Raw genomic sequence first — 18,279 nt, 5'->3', positions numbered from 1 at the left:
TTAGGGCTAGGGTTAGGGTTAGGGCTAGGGTTAGGGCTAGGGTTAAGGCTACAATTAGGGTTAAGGCTACAGTTAGGGTTAAGGCTACAGTTAGGGTTGGGGCTAAAGTTAGGGTTTGGATTACATTTGCAGTTGGGAATAGGGTTGGGATTAGGGTTAGGGGTGTGTCAGGGTTAGGGGTGTGGTTAGGGTTACTGTTGGGATTAGGGTTAGGGGTGTGTTTGCATTAGGGTTTCAGTTATAATTGGGGGGTTTCCACTGTTTAGGCACATCAGGGGCTCTCCAAACGCGACATGACGTCCGATCTCAATTCCAGCCAATTCTGCGTTGAAAAAGTTTAACAGTGCTCCTTCCCTTCCGAGCTCTCCCGTGTGCCCAAACAGGAGCTTATCCCAACATATGGGGTATCAGCGTACTCAGGACAAATTGGACAACAACTTTTGGGGTCCAATTTCTCCTGTTACCCTCGGGAAAATACAAAACTGGGGGCTAAAATATAATTTTTGTGGGAAAAAATTTTTGTTTTATTTTTACGGCTCTGCATTATAAACTTCTGTGAAGCTTTTGGTGGGTCAAAGTGCTCACCACACATCTAGATAAGTTCCTTAGGGGGTCTACTTTCCAAAATGGTGTCACTTGTGGGGGGTTTCAATGTTTAGGCACATCAGTGGCTCTCCAAACGCAACATGACGTCCCATCTCAATTCCTGTGAATTTTGCATTGAAAAGTCAAACGGCGCTCCTTCCCTTCCGAGCTCTCCCATGCGCCCAAACAGTGATTTACCCCCACATATGGGGTATCAGAGTACTCAGGACAAATTGTGCAACAACTTTTTGGTTCCAATTTCTTCTCTTACCATTGGGAAAATAAAAAATTGGGGGCGAAAAGATAATTTTTGTGAAAAAAAAAAGATTTTTTATTTTTACGGTTCTGCATTATAAACTTCTGTGAAGCACTTGGTGGGTCAAAGTGCTCGCCACACCTCTAGATAAGTTCCTTAGGCGGTCTACTTTCCAAAATGGTGTCACTTGTGGGGGGGTTTCAATGTTTAGGCACATCAGTGGCTCTCCAAACGCAACATGGCATCCCATCTCAATTCCAGTCAATTTTGCATTGAAAAGTCAAATGGCGCTCCTTCGCTTCCAAGCTCTGTCATGCGCCCAAACAGTGGTTTGCCTCCACTTATGGGGTATCGGCATACTCAGGACAAATTGTACAACAATGTTTGGGGTCCATTTTCTCCTGTAACCCTTGGTAAAATAAAACAAATTGGAGCTGAAGTAAATTTTTTGTGAAAAAAAGTTAAATGTTAATTTTTATGTAAACATTACAAAAATTCCTGTGAAACACCTGAAGGGTTAATAAAGTTCTTGAATATGGTTTTGAGCACCTTGAGGGGTGCAGTTTTTAGAATGGTGTCACACTTGGGTATTTTCTATCATATAGACCCCTCAAAATGACTTCAAATGAGATGTGGTCCCTAAAAAATATTGGGGTTGTAAAAATGAGAAATTGCTGGTCAAATTTTAACCCTTATAACGCCCTAACAAAAAAAAATTTTGGGTTCCAAAATTGTGCTGATGTAAAGTAGACATGTGGGAAATGTTACTTATTAAGTATTTTGTGTGACATATCTCTGTGATTTAATTGCATAAAAATTCAAAGTTGGAAAATTGCAAAATTTTCAAAATTTTCGCCATATTTACGTTTTTTTCACAAATAAATGCAAGAAATATCAAAGAAATTTTACCACTGTCATGAAGTACAATATGTCATGAGAAAACAATGTCAGAATCACCGGGATCCGTTGAAGCGTTCCAGAGTTATAACCTCATAAAGGGACAGTGGTCAGAATTGTAAAAATTGGCCCGGTCCATAACGTGCAAGCCACCCTTGGGGGTAAAGGGGTTAAAATTGACTAAAAGTGTGATGAGATTGTTCTCAGCAGTGATCTCGGAGTCAGAGATGCTTCCAGGGGAATTGCTCAGTTCGAGTAATGAGAATGCAAGCATTTTAGTATTCACTCATCTCTACTGGGAACCCAAGCAGATGTTGGGAGTAAGATTGAGTCTCCTTTGTGGAACTTGTCACTTTTTTAGGTGCACTCAGGTATTAAGCATGATTTGGGGCTTAAAAAAAAAGAAAGAAAACGTTTTCAATACTGGCAAAATAGATATTTTTTATGAGATGGTCAAACAAAACCTAAAATGTATTGAAATAGAGTATAGGCTTTGTATGTTTAGGCTGTATTATCATTACGCATTTTATTACCATAGACCACTGAGAATGTTCTTATTAATATTTTTACTATCCTAGACCCTTTATTAGACAAAAATGTGTAAATTATATGTGCAAGTCCCAACTTGATCTTACCCAACTTCTGCATTATGATTACAGGCTGAGGAGAACCTACATGGAACTTCCGGAAGCCGAATGTCTGCACCTGAAATCTCTCATATTTAATTCTACCCTGAAACAGTGAGTAACGACTGGAGATTCTCGTCAGCCAGGATCAGTACAGACAATTTCTACAGCAGATCCATTTTATTTCATTGTTATTTGTGCTTTGAATTCATGATGTGCCCTCTCACCACTTGGGGAATCCTTCTTGAATTAGTTTACTTATGGCTTCGCTCTGTAAGCCTTTGTTTAATTTGATACATTTGCGAAAACTCCTGCACATGCCAATGATCACATGGCAAAACGCCCAAATTCCCGGTTTGTAAGACATGTAAAACGGAAAATAATTAACCCAACTTCTGTGACGTCAGGTTTTACGTTCATACAACTTGAACACTGAGAAGATCAGACTTATACAATGAAGTCCCGGATGTGGCCGTGCAATGGGTCAACCTTTAACCAGCTGAGACAATGGAAATGTTTGCATATGGATGTAAGCCATAATCCGACTGTTTACTCAGGTGTAAAAGTACCAAGTGTATCACTAGGTAAATTGTCAAATCCCCATTATCTCTGTCTATAGATACTCCGGTATCATAATATAGTGTATACGTGCCAATTATCAGGCACAAATATCAGGACACTTGCTTTATTATCCAGCCTCGTTCCTGGCACATTGGTCATAAAACATATATACAGTATAGAAATGAGCAAATCTCCAGATATTTGATTCAAGCAGATTTGCTCATTTCATGATGGAAATTAGATAAATCAATAAATGACTCTGTAGGGAATGGGTTACATTTTTTATAGTCCCAAGAAATCATCAAATCTTTTGACATTTTAATTTTAAATTAAACAAGGAAGGCAAATTTTTCCAAAAATGTAATTTGTGCTGTAAATCACAGGTGCTCCAATTGAAATGTATGTATCACTCTGTGGTCTCTTAGGACTGAATCTGACAGACACCTTGCAATCTAGTTAACACAGACACAGCCTAAGTGATATCAAAGTGTTTTCGCCACAGAAATGAATGAAAATCCAGTAATTACCAATGAAAAGGATATTAAATGGGAGCAAAAAGTAAAGGTTTTCATTAGAGGCTCTATATCTTTGTAAGTGCCACAATACATGTCCCTGCGTGTGTAAGTTTGGAGGCTTGCCCTTCTGCAAATCCACCTATGCTTATGATCCACCAAATGTATATATTGTAAAGAAGCACCTGAAAACCTCCTTTCTGATAGGTGTGTGTCACAGAGGTGGCCAGCCTTCGTGATGTAGGTCTCGTAGACGAAGGCTCCAGCAACAGTCAATTGCTGCAAGGGTTTTTTAATGTAGAATTAGTGATGAGCGAACTTGCTCGACACTACTAGTTACTCACCTGAGTATCACTGTACTCGATGTACTCAGTGAGCACCGAGCATGTCCAGGGATTCAAGCTTGAGGGAAACCAGGGATTCAAGCTTGAGGAGGATAATTTGCATATTCCAGGTGCCTTCTGGGAAAAGCGAAAAGTCTCCCTCAGCAAGAAGATCGTTGGGTACAGCCGGGACCAGCTGCTTGGAATGCATCACCAAACCAGGGATTCAAGCTTGAGGAGGATAATTTGCATATTCCAGGTGCCTTCTGGGAAAAGTGAAATGTCTCCCTCAGCAAGAAGATCGTTGGGTACAGCCGGGACCAGTTGCTTGGAAAGCATCACCAAACCAGGGATTCAAGCTTGAGGAGGATAATTTGCATATTCCAGGTGCCTTCTGGGAAAAGCGAAAAGTCTCCCTCAGCAAGAAGATCGTTGGGTACAGCCGGGACCAGCTGCTTGGAAAGCATCACCAAACCTAGCGCCTTACGGCGCGCACATTTTTGCCTGTAGGACATTATTGCAAGAAAGCTTGGCTGAGTAGATTACACAAGAAGGAAAACACACAGCAAGTCAGCAGGATCTAGGAGCAACATGGCAGATGTGACAACCTACATGGTGAGCTGCAGCATGTGCTACATGTTCACAGATCGACCAGAAGAAGAATCCAATTTCACCTGTCAGAAATGTAGACTAGTGGCCCTTTTAGAAGAAAAGGTGCGGAGTCTGGAAGAAAGAATAGCAACTTTGAAACTCATCAAAGAGAATGAAGACTTCCTAGACAGAACAGAAGCATCTCTACTGGTCACAGAAGGTGCAAAAAGTGTCAGAGAACCTCCAAAAGCAGATGAGTGGAAGCATGTGACCAAAAGAAGCAAGAAGACCATGGAGAAATCACCAACCACACAACTGAAGAACCGATATCAAATCTTTGTAGAGGATGAAGATGGCACACCTAAGGATGAAGCAATACCAGCAAGCAAAAAAGAAAAGGGCACACAGCAACAAGTGACAGCAAAAAGTATAGCCAAGAAGCAACGAAGAGTGGTGGTGGTGGGAGACTCACTACTGAGAGGCACAGAAGCAGCCATCTGCAGACCGGACATAACTGCAAGAGAAGTATGCTGCCTTCCAGGTGCGATGATCAAGGATGTGACCGATAGGATACCAAAGCTCTTCAGCTCCAAGGACGTCCACCCATTTCTTCTGATACATGTTGGCACCAATGACACGGCAAGGAAGGACCTACCGACAATCTGCAAAGACTTTGAAGAGTTGGGGAAGAAAGTAAAGGAAATGGATGCACAGGTAGTTTTTTCTTCTATCCTTCCAGTAGACGGGCATGGCACCAGGAGATGGAACAGGATCCTTGATGCAAACAACTGGCTAAGACGATGGTGCAGACAACAAGGATTCGGATTCCTGGACCACGGTGTGAATTACTTGTACAATGGACTCCTCGCCAGAGACGGACTACACCTCAACAAACCTGGGAAACACACATTCGCCAGAAGACCCGCTACACTCATAAGGAGGGCGTTAAACTAGAAGAAGAGGGGACGGGAAGAAAAACATTAGACTTGAACAAAGAAGACCCAAGAAAACATACTCAGAAGGGAGGTAAGAACATTTCTAAAAGAATCCACAGCGAGGAGATTGGAACAAAACAAAATCCTCTAAACTGCATGCTCGCAAACGCCAGAAGCCTGACAAACAAGATGGAAGAACTAGAAGCAGAAATATCTACAGGTACCTTTGACATAGTGGGAATAACCGAGACATGGTTAGATGAAAGCTATGACTGGGCAGTTAACTTACAGGGTTACAGTCTGTTTAGAAAGGATCGTAAAAATCGGAGAGGAGGAGGGGTTTGTCTCTATGTAAAGTCTTGTCTAAAGTCCACTTTAAGGGAGGATATTAGCGAAGGAAATGAGGATGTCGAGTCCATATGGGTCGAAATTCATGGAGGGAAAAATGGTAACAAAATTCTCATTGGGGTCTTTTACAAACCCCCAAATATAACAGAAACCATGGAAAGTCTACTTCTAAAGCAGATAGATGAAGCTGCAACCCATAATGAGGTCCTGGTTATGGGGGACTTTAGCTACCCAGATATTAACTGGGAAACAGAAACCTGTGAAACCCATAAAGGCAACAGGTTTCTGCTAATAACCAAGAAAAATTATCTTTCACAATTGGTGCAGAATCCAACCAGAGGAGCAGCACTTTTAGACCTAATACTATCTAATAGACCTGACAGAATAACAAATCTGCAGGTGGTTGGGCATTTAGGAAATAGCGACCACAATATTGTACAGTTTCACCTGTCTTTCACTAGGGGGACTTGTCAGGGAGTCACAAAAACACTGAACTTTAGGAAGGCAAAGTTTGACCATCTTAGAGATGCCCTTAATCTGGTAGACTGGGACAATATCCTCAGAAATAAGAATACAGATAATAAATGGAAAATGTTTAAGAACATCCTAAATAGGCACTGTAAGCGGTTTATACCTTGTGGGAATAAAAGGACTAGAAATAGGAAAAACCCAATGTGGCTAAACAAAGAAGTAAGACAGGCAATTAACAGTAAAAAGAAAGCATTTGCACTACTAAAGCAGGATGGCACCATTGAAGCTCTAAAAAACTATAGGGAGAAAAATACTTTATCTAAAAAACTAATTAAAGCTGCCAAAAAGGAAACAGAGAAGCACATTGCTAAGGAGAGTAAAACTAATCCCAAACTGTTCTTCAACTATGTCAATAGTAAAAGAATAAAAACTGAAAATGTAGGCCCCAAAATAGTGAGGAAAGAATGGTTGTAGATGACGAGGAAAAAGCTAACATATTAAACACCTTCTTCTCCACGGTATTCACGGTGGAAAATGAAATGCTAGGTGAAATCCCAAGAAACAATGAAAACCCTATATTAAGGGTCACCAATCTAACCCAAGAAGAGGTGCGAAACCGGCTAAATAAGATTAAAATAGATAAATCTCCGGGTCCGAATGGCATACACCCACGAGTACTAAGAGAACTAAGTAATGTAATAGATAAACCATTATTTCTTATTTTTAGGGACTCTATAGCGACAGGGTCTGTTCCGCAGGACGGGCGCATAGCAAATGTGGTGCCAATATTCAAAAAGGGCTCTAAAAGTGAACCTGGAAATTATAGGCCAGTAAGTCTAACCTCTATTGTTGGTAAAATATTTGAAGGGTTTCTGAGGGATGTTATTCTGGATTATCTCAATGAGAATAACTGTTTAACTCCATATCAGCATGGGTTTATGAGAAATCGCTCCTGTCAAACCAATCTAATCAGTTTTTATGAAGAGGTAAGCTATAGGCTGGACCACGGTGGCTCATTGGACGTGGTATATCTTGATTTTTCCAAAGCGTTTGATACCATGCCGCACAAGAGGTTGGTACACAAAATGAGAATGCTTGGTCTGGGGGAAAATGTGTGTAAATGGGTTAGTAACTGGCTTAGTGATAGAAAGCAGAGGGTGGTTATAAATGGTATAGTCTCTAACTGGGTCGCTGTGACCAGTGGGGTACCGCAGGGGTCAGTATTGGGACCTGTTCTCTTCAACATATTCATTAATGATCTGGTAGAAGGTTTACACAGTAAAATATCGATATTTGCAGATGATACAAAACTATGTAAAGCAGTTAATACAAGAGAAGATAGTATTCTGCTACAGATGGATCTGGATAAGTTGGAAACTTGGGCTGAAAGGTGGCAGATGAGGTTTAACAATGATAAATGTAAGGTTATACACATGGGAAGAAGGAATCAATATCACCATTACACACTGAACGGGAAACCACTGGGTAAATCTGACAGGGAGAAGGACTTGGGGATCCTAGTTATTGATAAACTTACCTGGAGCAGCCAGTGCCAGGCAGCAGCTGCCAAGGCAAACAGGATCATGGGGTGCATTAAGAGAGGTCTGGATACACATGATGAGAGCATTATACTGCCTCTGTACAAATCCCTAGTTAGACCGCACATGGAGTACTGTGTCCAGTTTTGGGCACCGGTGCTCAGGAAGGATATAATGGAACTAGAGAGAGTACAAAGGAGGGCAACAAAATTAATAAAGGGGATGGGAGAACTACAATACCCAGATAGATTAGCGAAATTAGGATTATTTAGTCTAGAAAAAAGACGACTGAGGGGCGATCTAATAACCATGTATAAGTATATAAGGGGACAATACAAATATCTCGCTGAGGATCTGTTTATACCAAGGAAGGTGACGGGCACAAGGGGGCATTCTTTGCGTCTGGAGAAGAGAAGGTTTTTCCACCAACATAGAAGAGGATTCTTTACTGTTAGGGCAGTGAGAATCTGGAATTGCTTGCCTGAGGAGGTGGTGATGGCGAACTCAATCAAGGGGTTCAAGAGAGGCCTGGATGTCTTCCTGGAGCAGAACAATATTGTATCATACAATTATTAGGTTCTGTAGAAGGACGTAAATCTGGGGATTTACTATGATGGAATATAGGCTGAACTGGATGGACAAATGTCTTTTCGGCCTTACTAACTATGTTATGTTACTATGTTACCATACAAGGTGATTACACACAGCTCAGCCTTATGTCATCACAATGTGGATTGTTTGACAATGAGGAAGAGGAGGTGGAGGAAGAACAGGAGCTACTTTCATGCGCTGTAGATGGTACTACAAGCACAACTCTCATATTGTCTGTTCAGCATGGATGGCCTGAGGACTGGGAGGAAGAGGAGGAGGAGGATGACACCTTGGTCAGTCGTCCTGTTGGTAAGGACATGGAAGGCTTGCCTGTTACCAGACTGGCACACATGGTTGACTTTATGTTGCGCTGCCTTTCCCATGACCCTCCTATTGTAAAAATTTTGGTTGACAGTCATTACTGGGTAGTGACACTTTTAGACCCACGCGAGGAGAACTTTCAAAAATTCCCATCTCAAAACACTGGTGGCAGACATAACAGTTCGTTGGACAACCAAGGAGTCCAGGTGAGAGAGACACAACTCCAATCTAGCAGAGGCAGGGGAACACTGGAAAAGTTCTGGGACAGTTTTCTCAGACTCTCCCATCGCCCTGGCCCTGAGGCGCAGGGAATGTCACAAGGAATGGAATATTTTCTAAGATGCCGAGGGAGTACCTTGCTGACCGTACCAACGTCCTCCGTAATTCCTCTGTGCCTTTTAATTATTGGGTATCCAAGCTGTACACGTGGCATGCACTGTCTCTCTACGCCTTAGAGGTCCTGGCCTATTCTGCAGCTAGCGTTTTGTTGGGCTATGTGCCCACGTTGCATTTTTTAAGCGCTTTTGCCACTTTTTTTGCATTGGAAATGCTAACAAAACGCATCCAATTATTTTTAATGGCATTCCGCAATTGTTGTGCCCATGCTGCATTTTCCTCCGCAGCGGAAACGCATCGCGGTAAAAAATGCTGCCTGTTCATTAATTTTGCGGAATTGCGGTGATTTTGCTGCTATAGAATTGTATTGGGATGCATGTAAAAAATCCCGATAAACGCAAAAAAGCAAAAAAAAACGCTAGAAAAGCGCCAGCGGATTTCCTTTTTTAAAATGTACTCCCCATGGGGAAATGTTTGTCAGCCCATGCACTTAGTGTATGGGCATTAGAAGTCTAGGAGACTTGCTCCCTTAAATTGGGCCTATTTTTTAATGAGGCCTTCCTCCACGTCTCATAATCCACTGCCACTAGAACACCAGGGTGAACGTGTTTTATGCTTCTACAGCCAGTCAGTTTTTTTACAAGGGTGTCTATGATCCCCATAAACATTTGAAACATTTTAATTTTTTAATCTACCCCCCACGCGGAAATTAAATGTTTGTCGGCCCACACAGTTAGTGTATGGGAATTACAAATCTAGGAGACCAGCTCCTTTAAATTGGGCCTATTTTTTAATGAGGTCTTCCTCCACGTCTCATCATCCACCACCACTAGATCACCAGGGTTAACATGTCCCGTGCTGCTAGAGCCTGTCAATTTTTTGGCAAGGGTGTCTATGATCAGCATAAAAAAATTTGAAAAAAATGTACCCCCATGGGGAAATGTTTGTTAGCCGATACACTTATGGGCATTACGAGTCTAGAAGACCCACTCCTTTATAATGGGAAAGTTTTTTTTATGAGGCCCTCCTCCATGTTTCTTCCAAGGGGGCATTGAGGTGCGTCCAAATTTCCGTCAATGCGACCATTAAATTCAATGCATAAGGAAACAGTATGACAGGACCAACTGAAGACTGTGAAGTGGGTTTTCCTGTGGCCATCCAGTACCTGAGTTCAAAGGCTTGTTGGGGTGCATATGAATTGGTAGCAGAGCATGCCTTGAATTCAATGCAACATTTTTTCAGGAGGCCCTCCTGTACGTCTCGTGAAAGGGGTATTGTGGTGCGTTGTAATTGTTGGCAGCCCATCCACTCACAGTATAGGCTAAAACAGTTTAGCAGACCCACCGTTTCATAATGGCCCTTTAAGAAGATTAATGCCACCTGATGCACCAGTAAAAATAGGCTCTGTGACTTTAAGAGTCCCTCCTTCGTAAATGAATCAAGATGGGTCTGCGTATGTGTCACACACGACATGGCCAGCTAGGGGGGTTACATGTTACAATGACATTTCCCAGTGAATGCATTTGTAGTGGTTAAAAGCAATGTTAAAGTTGAAAAATGCATCAAAAGTGCTGCGTGTGAACATAGCCCAAGTGCTGGAGGAACATTTTGGTCTGGGGTTAATTATTTTGCCTTATATACAAGTCATTAGACTGGAAAGGATGTACCTTAACATATATCCCAGCAAAATCCATTTTGGTTTCGTTTTTGTATGTTTTTTGGTGCACCTGTAAAAATGGTGTGAAACTCTGTCAACATGGCTTACAGCTGTGACCTAGGAGTCAAGAATGCTTCCAGGGGCGATCCCCATGATGTTCCTGTGTCATTTGAGCAGTGTCTCCATCATTTTCAGATGTTTTTAGACCTTAAAGGGACTGCTGGGGGATCGGGGTAAAAATAGTTGGGTCTCCCATAGACTTACATTGTGCTCGTTGTTCTGTCCGAGTACCCGAGTATATAAGATCGATAAAGCAAGGTACTGTTCCATCACCCCAACCACTCCTTATACCAGACCTCTGCCCTTCCCTAATAACCTCACTCTCCATCATCACTGAAGGAGAGATTACTCACTTCCTTTCCAAATCACACCTCACCACCTGGGCACTTGACCCCATCCCTTCCCACCTGCTCACCAACCTCACTAACACGCTCATTCCAGCCTTAACCCATCTCTTCAACCTATCGCTGTCTTCTGGTACCTTCCCCTCTGCCTTCAAATATCCCACCATCACACCCATCCTCAAGAAAACAAACCTTGACCCATCTGCTATGCCCAGCTATAACTCCATATTACTGCCCCTGTTTGCTTCTAAACTCCTTGAGCAGCATTTCCATGCCCAACTTTCCTCCCATCTCTCAACTAAATCTCTAAATCAGGCTTCCGCCCTCACCACTCCACCTAAACTGCCCTGACCAAAATTACTAATGACTTACAGCCAAAGCCAACTGACAGTTCTCCATCCTCCTCCTTCTCAACCTTTCCTCTGCCTTCGACACAGTCGACCACTGCCTACTGCTTTTGACAGCCTGCACACGTCAAAACATAACCCAAGCCATGTCCCTTCAACTGCCGAATTCAATCAATACAGCAGCTATGTGGATGGTGCTCAATAGGGAAGTCCGGAGTGGCCTTAACAAAAGGGACATCCACCATCATGAATGCTAATACTGTGACGTATTACCCATTATGAGAGTTATGTGCATTGCAGGTGGCTAGCCTTGATGATGTAGGTATCGTAGACAAAGACTCCAGCAACAGTCAATTGCTGCAACGGTTTTTTAATGGGCCTAGATTTTGAGGTCTGGTTTCTAGGAGTGACCAGAAGAGCTGGGTGGGGCTGGCCTTTCCCATGCCTACATTACAGGTTTTAATTGGACTATTTATTGCACAAAAACACATTACAGTCTGTTGTGACAAGTAAATACATTATCTCTAACTGAAATACCGATTTCAGGTTTTTTTTCTCAGTAAAAAATATTTTGTGCTGCATAGCTGCTGCTTTCTAGTGCATTAAGAAAAACAAAAAAGTTGTGTAATTTTATTTCTAATACTGCAACACTTTATATCTGAGCTATCACGCTAGTCTAGTATTTCTCCCCTATTGCTCACTCTCTCTTGTCTAACAATTGAATCTCTATTATTTTCAGATTACCACTAATATCTTCTTCAGTGCTGCAGAAATAAAACACACACTGTGTGGAGGATTTTTCCAATATTTTTTACCTTTAATGCTAGGCTGTCAGCTCTGATGTTCTCTCGCTATTTTAAAGTTACCCTAAAATGCCTGCTGCATTCCCTGCCTAAGCTTTCATACAGGCTATGTTAGTCCCTCTTGATTGGCTGCTCTATTCTATCTGATGTGATAGCTGCAAGACATTGGTGGGAAGCCTTTGAAGTTGCACTTGAGTGTCACGGGGTCGTCCTCCGGTATTACTCAATCAACAGAGCAAGGGAAGAGTGCCTAAAATAAAAGTCTTGGGATTGTTCAAACACCAAAAGGTCCATATACAATCCACCACACAAAGGATAGTCCAGAACCTGAATGCAGTTCAGTAACAGGATAAAAGCTCTGGGAAATGAGAGTCCAACAATCCAGCAGAGGATAAAATAGTCCACATACTCTTCTGTCTCTCTGAGGTGCTGTATTCATATCATCGTCCTAGATCTCTGATCTCTGATCTCTGATCTGATCTCTTGTCTTTCCTGGCTGATATTTTAAAAGTTCCTCTCCTCAGCCACCGGTCACGGGTGGAAGGTCGCAGGTGGGGTTGAGCGACCTTTACTTTTATAGGATCGGGTCGGGTTTCACGAAACCCGACTTTCTCAAAAGTCGGGTCGAGTGAAATCGGCCGATCCTATAAAAAAGTCGGGGTCGGGGTCGGCCGAAACACGAAACCCAATGCATTGCATTGGGTTACTATGGTTCCCAGAGTCTGAAGGAGCGGAAACTCTCCTTCAGGCCCTGGGATCCATATTTAAGTGTAAAAGAAAGAATTAAAATAAAAAATATTTCTATACTTACCCTCTGACGCGCCCTGGTACTAACCGGCAATCTTCCTTCCTTAGAATCAGCGCTTGAAAGACCTTCGGTGATGTCGCGGCTTGTGATTGGTCACGCGACGGCCCATGTGACCGCTCACGCGACCAATCACAAGCCGCGACGTCACCGAAGGTCCTTCAAGCGCTGATTCTTAGGAAGGAAGGCTGCCGGAAACAACCAGGGCGCGTCCGAGGGTGAGTATATTCCTATTAGGTATATACTCACCCTCGGACGCGCCCTGCTTCTGAAAATGACCGACCCGTTTCGCTCAACCCTAGTCGCAGGAGCTCATTGATTGAACATTTTATCAATTTGCATTGTACATCTTCCATTGCTTTACAAAATCAACAAGCTAGTTCAATATGTCATTAGCATTAGCAAACAGCATTCATTGACCCCTTCGAAAGATAACAGTACAGTACAGTGGGAGCTGCAATATGTAACAAGGCATTCTTTAGAATCAAGGACCTGCAAACTCATAACATTCTACTTCATTTGATTTGCTTTAGGTCTCCTCTCTTCAGAGTTCCTTGCACCTTTTCTTTTGTCACTGATCCTCCAATACTGCACCTTTCTGCTTCTCAGAGATAAAATATATGACCATGGGCAATAAAATAATTACCATAACAGATGGGACACAGATCATCAATTGTCCAGTGAAGCGAAACATTCCATTTGCGACTTCGGTCAGTACAAACTGTAAATACAAAGGTATTCCTGATGCTTCATTTTTCACTTAGCAATTTGTGTGTTTAGGACACATATCAAGAAAACTAAATGTACACCCCTCAACATGGAAAGAAAATGGCACTGGGGTTCAGCAGCCAATATGGAAATACAGGAGCATCTCACAAAATTAGAATAGCATCAAAAAGTGATTTTTTTTTTCAGTTCTTCAATACAACAAGTAAAACTGATATTATATAGAGTCATTACACACAGAGTGATCTATTCCAAGTGTTTATTTCTATTAATGTTGATGATTATGGCTTACAGCCAATGAACACCCAAAAGTCATTATCTCAGTAAATGAGAATATTTTATAACACCAGCTTGAAAAGTACTGAAATGTATGATCAGTAAATGCACTCAATACTTGGTCAGGGCTCCTTTGGCATCAATTACTGCATCAATGTGGCGTGGCATGGAGGCGATCAGCCAGTGGCACTGCTGAGGGGTTATGGAAGCCCAGGTCGCTTTGATAGCAGCCTTCAGCTCGTCTACATTGTGGGTCTGGTGTCTCTCATCTTCCTCTTGAAAATACCCCACAGATTCTCTATGGGGATAAGGTCAGGCAAGTTTGCTGCCAATCAAGCACAGTGATACTGTTGTTTTTACACCAGGTATTGGTATTTTAGGTAGTGTGGACAGGGGCCAAATCCTGCTGGAGATTGAAATTTCCATCTCCAAAAACCTTGTTGGCAGAGGCAAGCATGAAGTTCTCTAAAATGTCCTGGTAGACGGCTGCGCTGACTTTGGTCTTGATAAAACACACTAGCAGATGACATGGCCCCCAACCATCACCGATTGTGAAAGCTTCACGCTAGACCTTAGAAATCAAGGTCCCAGAGTCTGGAGGAAGAGTGGAGAGGCCACAATCCAAGCTGCTGGAGGTCTAGTCTGAAGTTTGCACAAATGTATCCTAAAAAGTGAACAATTATCACGTGGGGAAATGCCATATGTGAACACCATATGGTATAATGGAATATCATGGTGCTCTGCTTCCTATAATAAGGATAATCTTCATGAATGAGAGCAGAAAAATGCGACACTCACCATTCCTTAAAATAGTTCTTCATTCCATTGTGAGGGACATTCAGTAAGCGTGAGGTGCAAGGTGAAGGATGACGACCGTCTCGTGTTTTACCGACGCTCCTGCCGGTCCCGTTGTGTGATGACGTAAAGCTACTTCCTTTTAGGGAAGTCCTAAGTAAAACGTCATTGAGGGGAAAACAATGCAGACAGTGATAAAAATCCACTTTATCTTATAAAAACACTGTCATATCGATTCTGTAATTTAGACCTCAAGGATCTGGCACATTTACTTTCATAATCCATCTGGCGTCTTTTTTCAATAATAATGTATGGTATGAGTAGTTAACTTTCTCAAGACCTGAAAAGCGCTTACCTTGTTGATCTGTGATAATCCTTCACATTTTATCAATTTAGGGGAACCTTATTCTGACGTGATTGAACGGTAAGGATTATCGAAACTCACAAATATGGATCTGATGGTTTTTCCAGGACAAAAATCTAAGACAAAGAAAAACCACTCAGGATGGATGGACAACAGACTCGGACTCTAGTTCCGCCGAGGATCTGATGAGCCTGAGATCCGAGGAACTTTCCAACTCCACATCTTCTACTCCCAACACCTCTAACCCTTTAGAAAACATACGAGGAGGAGTAGGAAACAATATGGCAACCGCATCAGGAATAAAGCAAAGCAGTTATCCTGGAGGAAGTAATGGATGCATTAGAGGGGAAAGTAGTCGTCAATTTGACAAATCATCCCCTCAATGAAGATTCAATATCATTATTAACAAAAGGACCCAGTTATGGTTTACCAGAACATTTTGACTTCACGGATTTCAAAATTGATGCATTTAAAGCCATAAGAAAGGACCGGTTTAGAAAAGAGGGCACCACCCAATAATGGAAAGGCGGGATCACCTAAAACATGCTTGCAAATGACACGAGTAAGAAGCTAGAGGAAAGATGCATGCTGACAAATAGGGATCATCAATAAGAGTTAATTTTATTGAAAAGCAACACACAAGAAAAGCAAACAGATTAAAAAGCGAGAAATGGTCGCTGATGGAGAACAGTTAATGGCCCTCATTATAGCCAAAACCGATTAATGTGTACACGTGACAAATCCCCGACAACTGATGAAGAAATGCATTCGATATACCAAATGCAAGGTAGATGAAAACAATGAAGGCAGGGTTTAATTTCCTGGCAACCTACCATGGCATTGGCGTACGGCACCATGCATGGAATGTGACACCTAACTGATAAAAGGTGTAAAACCTGGTACAAAGAGCAATTGAAGCAAATATAATCAATGTGCTAGCAATAATAGGACACATAGGTGTAAAGTGCATGAGTGCAGAAGTGTAAAATGAAAACACTATTGAACCAGACCGCAACAAAATCAATAGTGATGCCCAACAGATGACACACAGATTGTGCATCGAGGAGAAGCGATCGGGATCAAACCTGCATGCATCAGAATAATAAGAATCTAAGAGGGGCCATGTTAACGAACAGAGGTCATAGAGGACAAACAAACCCCTCGCGTATCGCCAATGGCATATGTGGCTTCTTCAGGGCAGGTGTCTGCCTCTTGGTAGTTGCAGGGGCATTCATATGTATGTGATCTAGGATTAAATTAATTAGATAATTAAATGAATATTTACAGACAAGGTCAAAATTGTTGGTACCCCTTGTTTAATGACAGAAAAACCCACAATGGTCACAGAAATTACACAATTCACAGCTCAACAATGGTGTCCTCCTTGGTCGCCTCCCATGAAGTCCACTTTGGCTGAGACAACGACGGATGGTGCGATCTGACACTGATGTTCCTTGAGCTTGAAGTTCACCTTTAATCTGTTTAGAAGTTTTTCTGGCTCTTTTGTTACCATTCGTATTATCCGTCTGTTTGATTTGTCATCAATGTTCCTCCTGCGGCCGCGTCCAGGGAGGTCGGCTACAGTCCCATGGATCTTACATTTCGGAATAATATGTGCAGCTGTAGTCACAGGAACATCAAGCTGCATGAAGACGATCTTATAACTTTTACCTTTATCATGTTTGTCTATAATTTTCTTTCTAATCTCTTGAGACAACGCTTTCCTTCGCTTCCTCTGGTCCATGTTGCGTGTGATACTCACCAGGTCACCACACAGCACAGTGATATCTGTAGCCCTATATACCGGCCACGCACTGACTCCAGGATTGTAGACCCCGGTGATGAGGGGACACACCGCGATCTAACATGTCACCACACAGCACAGTGAGGATCTGTAGCCCTATATACCGGCCCCTCACTGACTCCAGGATTGTAGACCCCTGTGATGAGTGGACACACCGCGATGTAACATGTCACCACACAGCACAGTGAGGATCTGTAGCCCTATATACCGGCCACACACTGACTCCAGGATTGTAGACCCCTGTGATGAGTGGACACACCGTGATCTAACATGTCACCACACAGCACGGTGATATCTGTAGCCCTATATACCGGCCACGCACTGACTCCAGGATTGTAGACCCCTGTGATGAGGGGACACACCGCAATCTAACATGTCACCACACAGCACGGTGAGGATCTGTAGCCCTATATACCGGCCCCTCACTGATTCCAGGATTGTAGACCCCGGTGATGAGGGGACACACCGCGATCTAACATGTCACCACACAGCACAGTGATATCTGTAGCTCTATATACCGGCCACGCACTGACTCCAGGATTGTAGACCCCTGTGATGAGGGGACACACCGCGATCTAACATGTCACCACACAGCACAGTGAGGATCTGTAGCCCTATATACCGGCCACACACTGACTCCAGGATTGTAGACCCCGGTGATGAGGGGACACACCGCGATCTAACATGTCACCACACAGCACAGTGATATCTGTAGCCCTATATACCAGCCACGCACTGACTCCAGGATTGTAGACCCCTGTGATGAGGGGACACACCGCAATCTAACATGTCACCACACAGCACGGTGAGGATCTGTAGCCCTATATACCGGCCCCTCACTGATTCCAGGATTGTAGACCCCGGTGATGAGGGGACACACCGCGATCTAACATGTCACCACACAGCACAGTGATATCTGTAGCCCTATATACCGGCCACGCACTGACTCCAGGATTGTAGACCCCTGTGATGAGTGGACACACCGCGATCTAACATGTCACCACACAGCACAGTGATATCTGTAGCCCTATATACCGGCCACGCACTGACTCCAGGATTGTAGACCCCGGTGATGAGGGGACACACCGCGATCTAACATGTCACCACACAGCACAGTGATATCTGTAGCCCTATATACCGGCCCCTCACTGATTCCAGGATTGTAGACCCCGGTGATGAGGGGACACACCGCGATCTAACATGTCACCACACAGCACAGTGATATCTGTAGCCCTATATACCGGCCACGCACTGACTCCAGGATTGTAGACCCCTGTGATGAGGGGACACACCGCGATCTAACATGTCACCACACAGCACAGTGAGGATCTGTAGCCCTATATACCGGCCACTCACTGATTCCAGGATTGTAGACCCCTGTGATGCTAGATAGTGGACACACCGTGA

At 43.0% G+C, this 18,279-nt stretch overlaps 1 protein-coding gene across 1 annotated transcript in view; it reads left to right on the top strand.

Annotated features, from left to right (window-relative positions):
• The window catches only part of LOC138677402 (alpha-N-acetylneuraminide alpha-2,8-sialyltransferase-like), a 265,474-nt gene that overhangs the window by 112,964 nt on the left and 134,231 nt on the right, over positions 1 to 18,279 (top strand). Inside the window, exon 2 of the mRNA XM_069767497.1 lies at positions 2,398 to 2,478. Within this exon, the coding sequence (XP_069623598.1) occupies positions 2,398 to 2,478 (81 nt within the window). The remainder of the gene's footprint in view (positions 1 to 2,397; positions 2,479 to 18,279) is intronic.

Source organism: Ranitomeya imitator, chromosome 4 (genome assembly GCF_032444005.1).
Source record: "Ranitomeya imitator isolate aRanImi1 chromosome 4, aRanImi1.pri, whole genome shotgun sequence".
Taxonomy (NCBI): Eukaryota; Metazoa; Chordata; class Amphibia; order Anura; family Dendrobatidae; genus Ranitomeya; species Ranitomeya imitator.
Note: the sequence above shows the minus strand (reverse complement) of the source record. Positions and strands in the feature narration are given on the sequence as shown.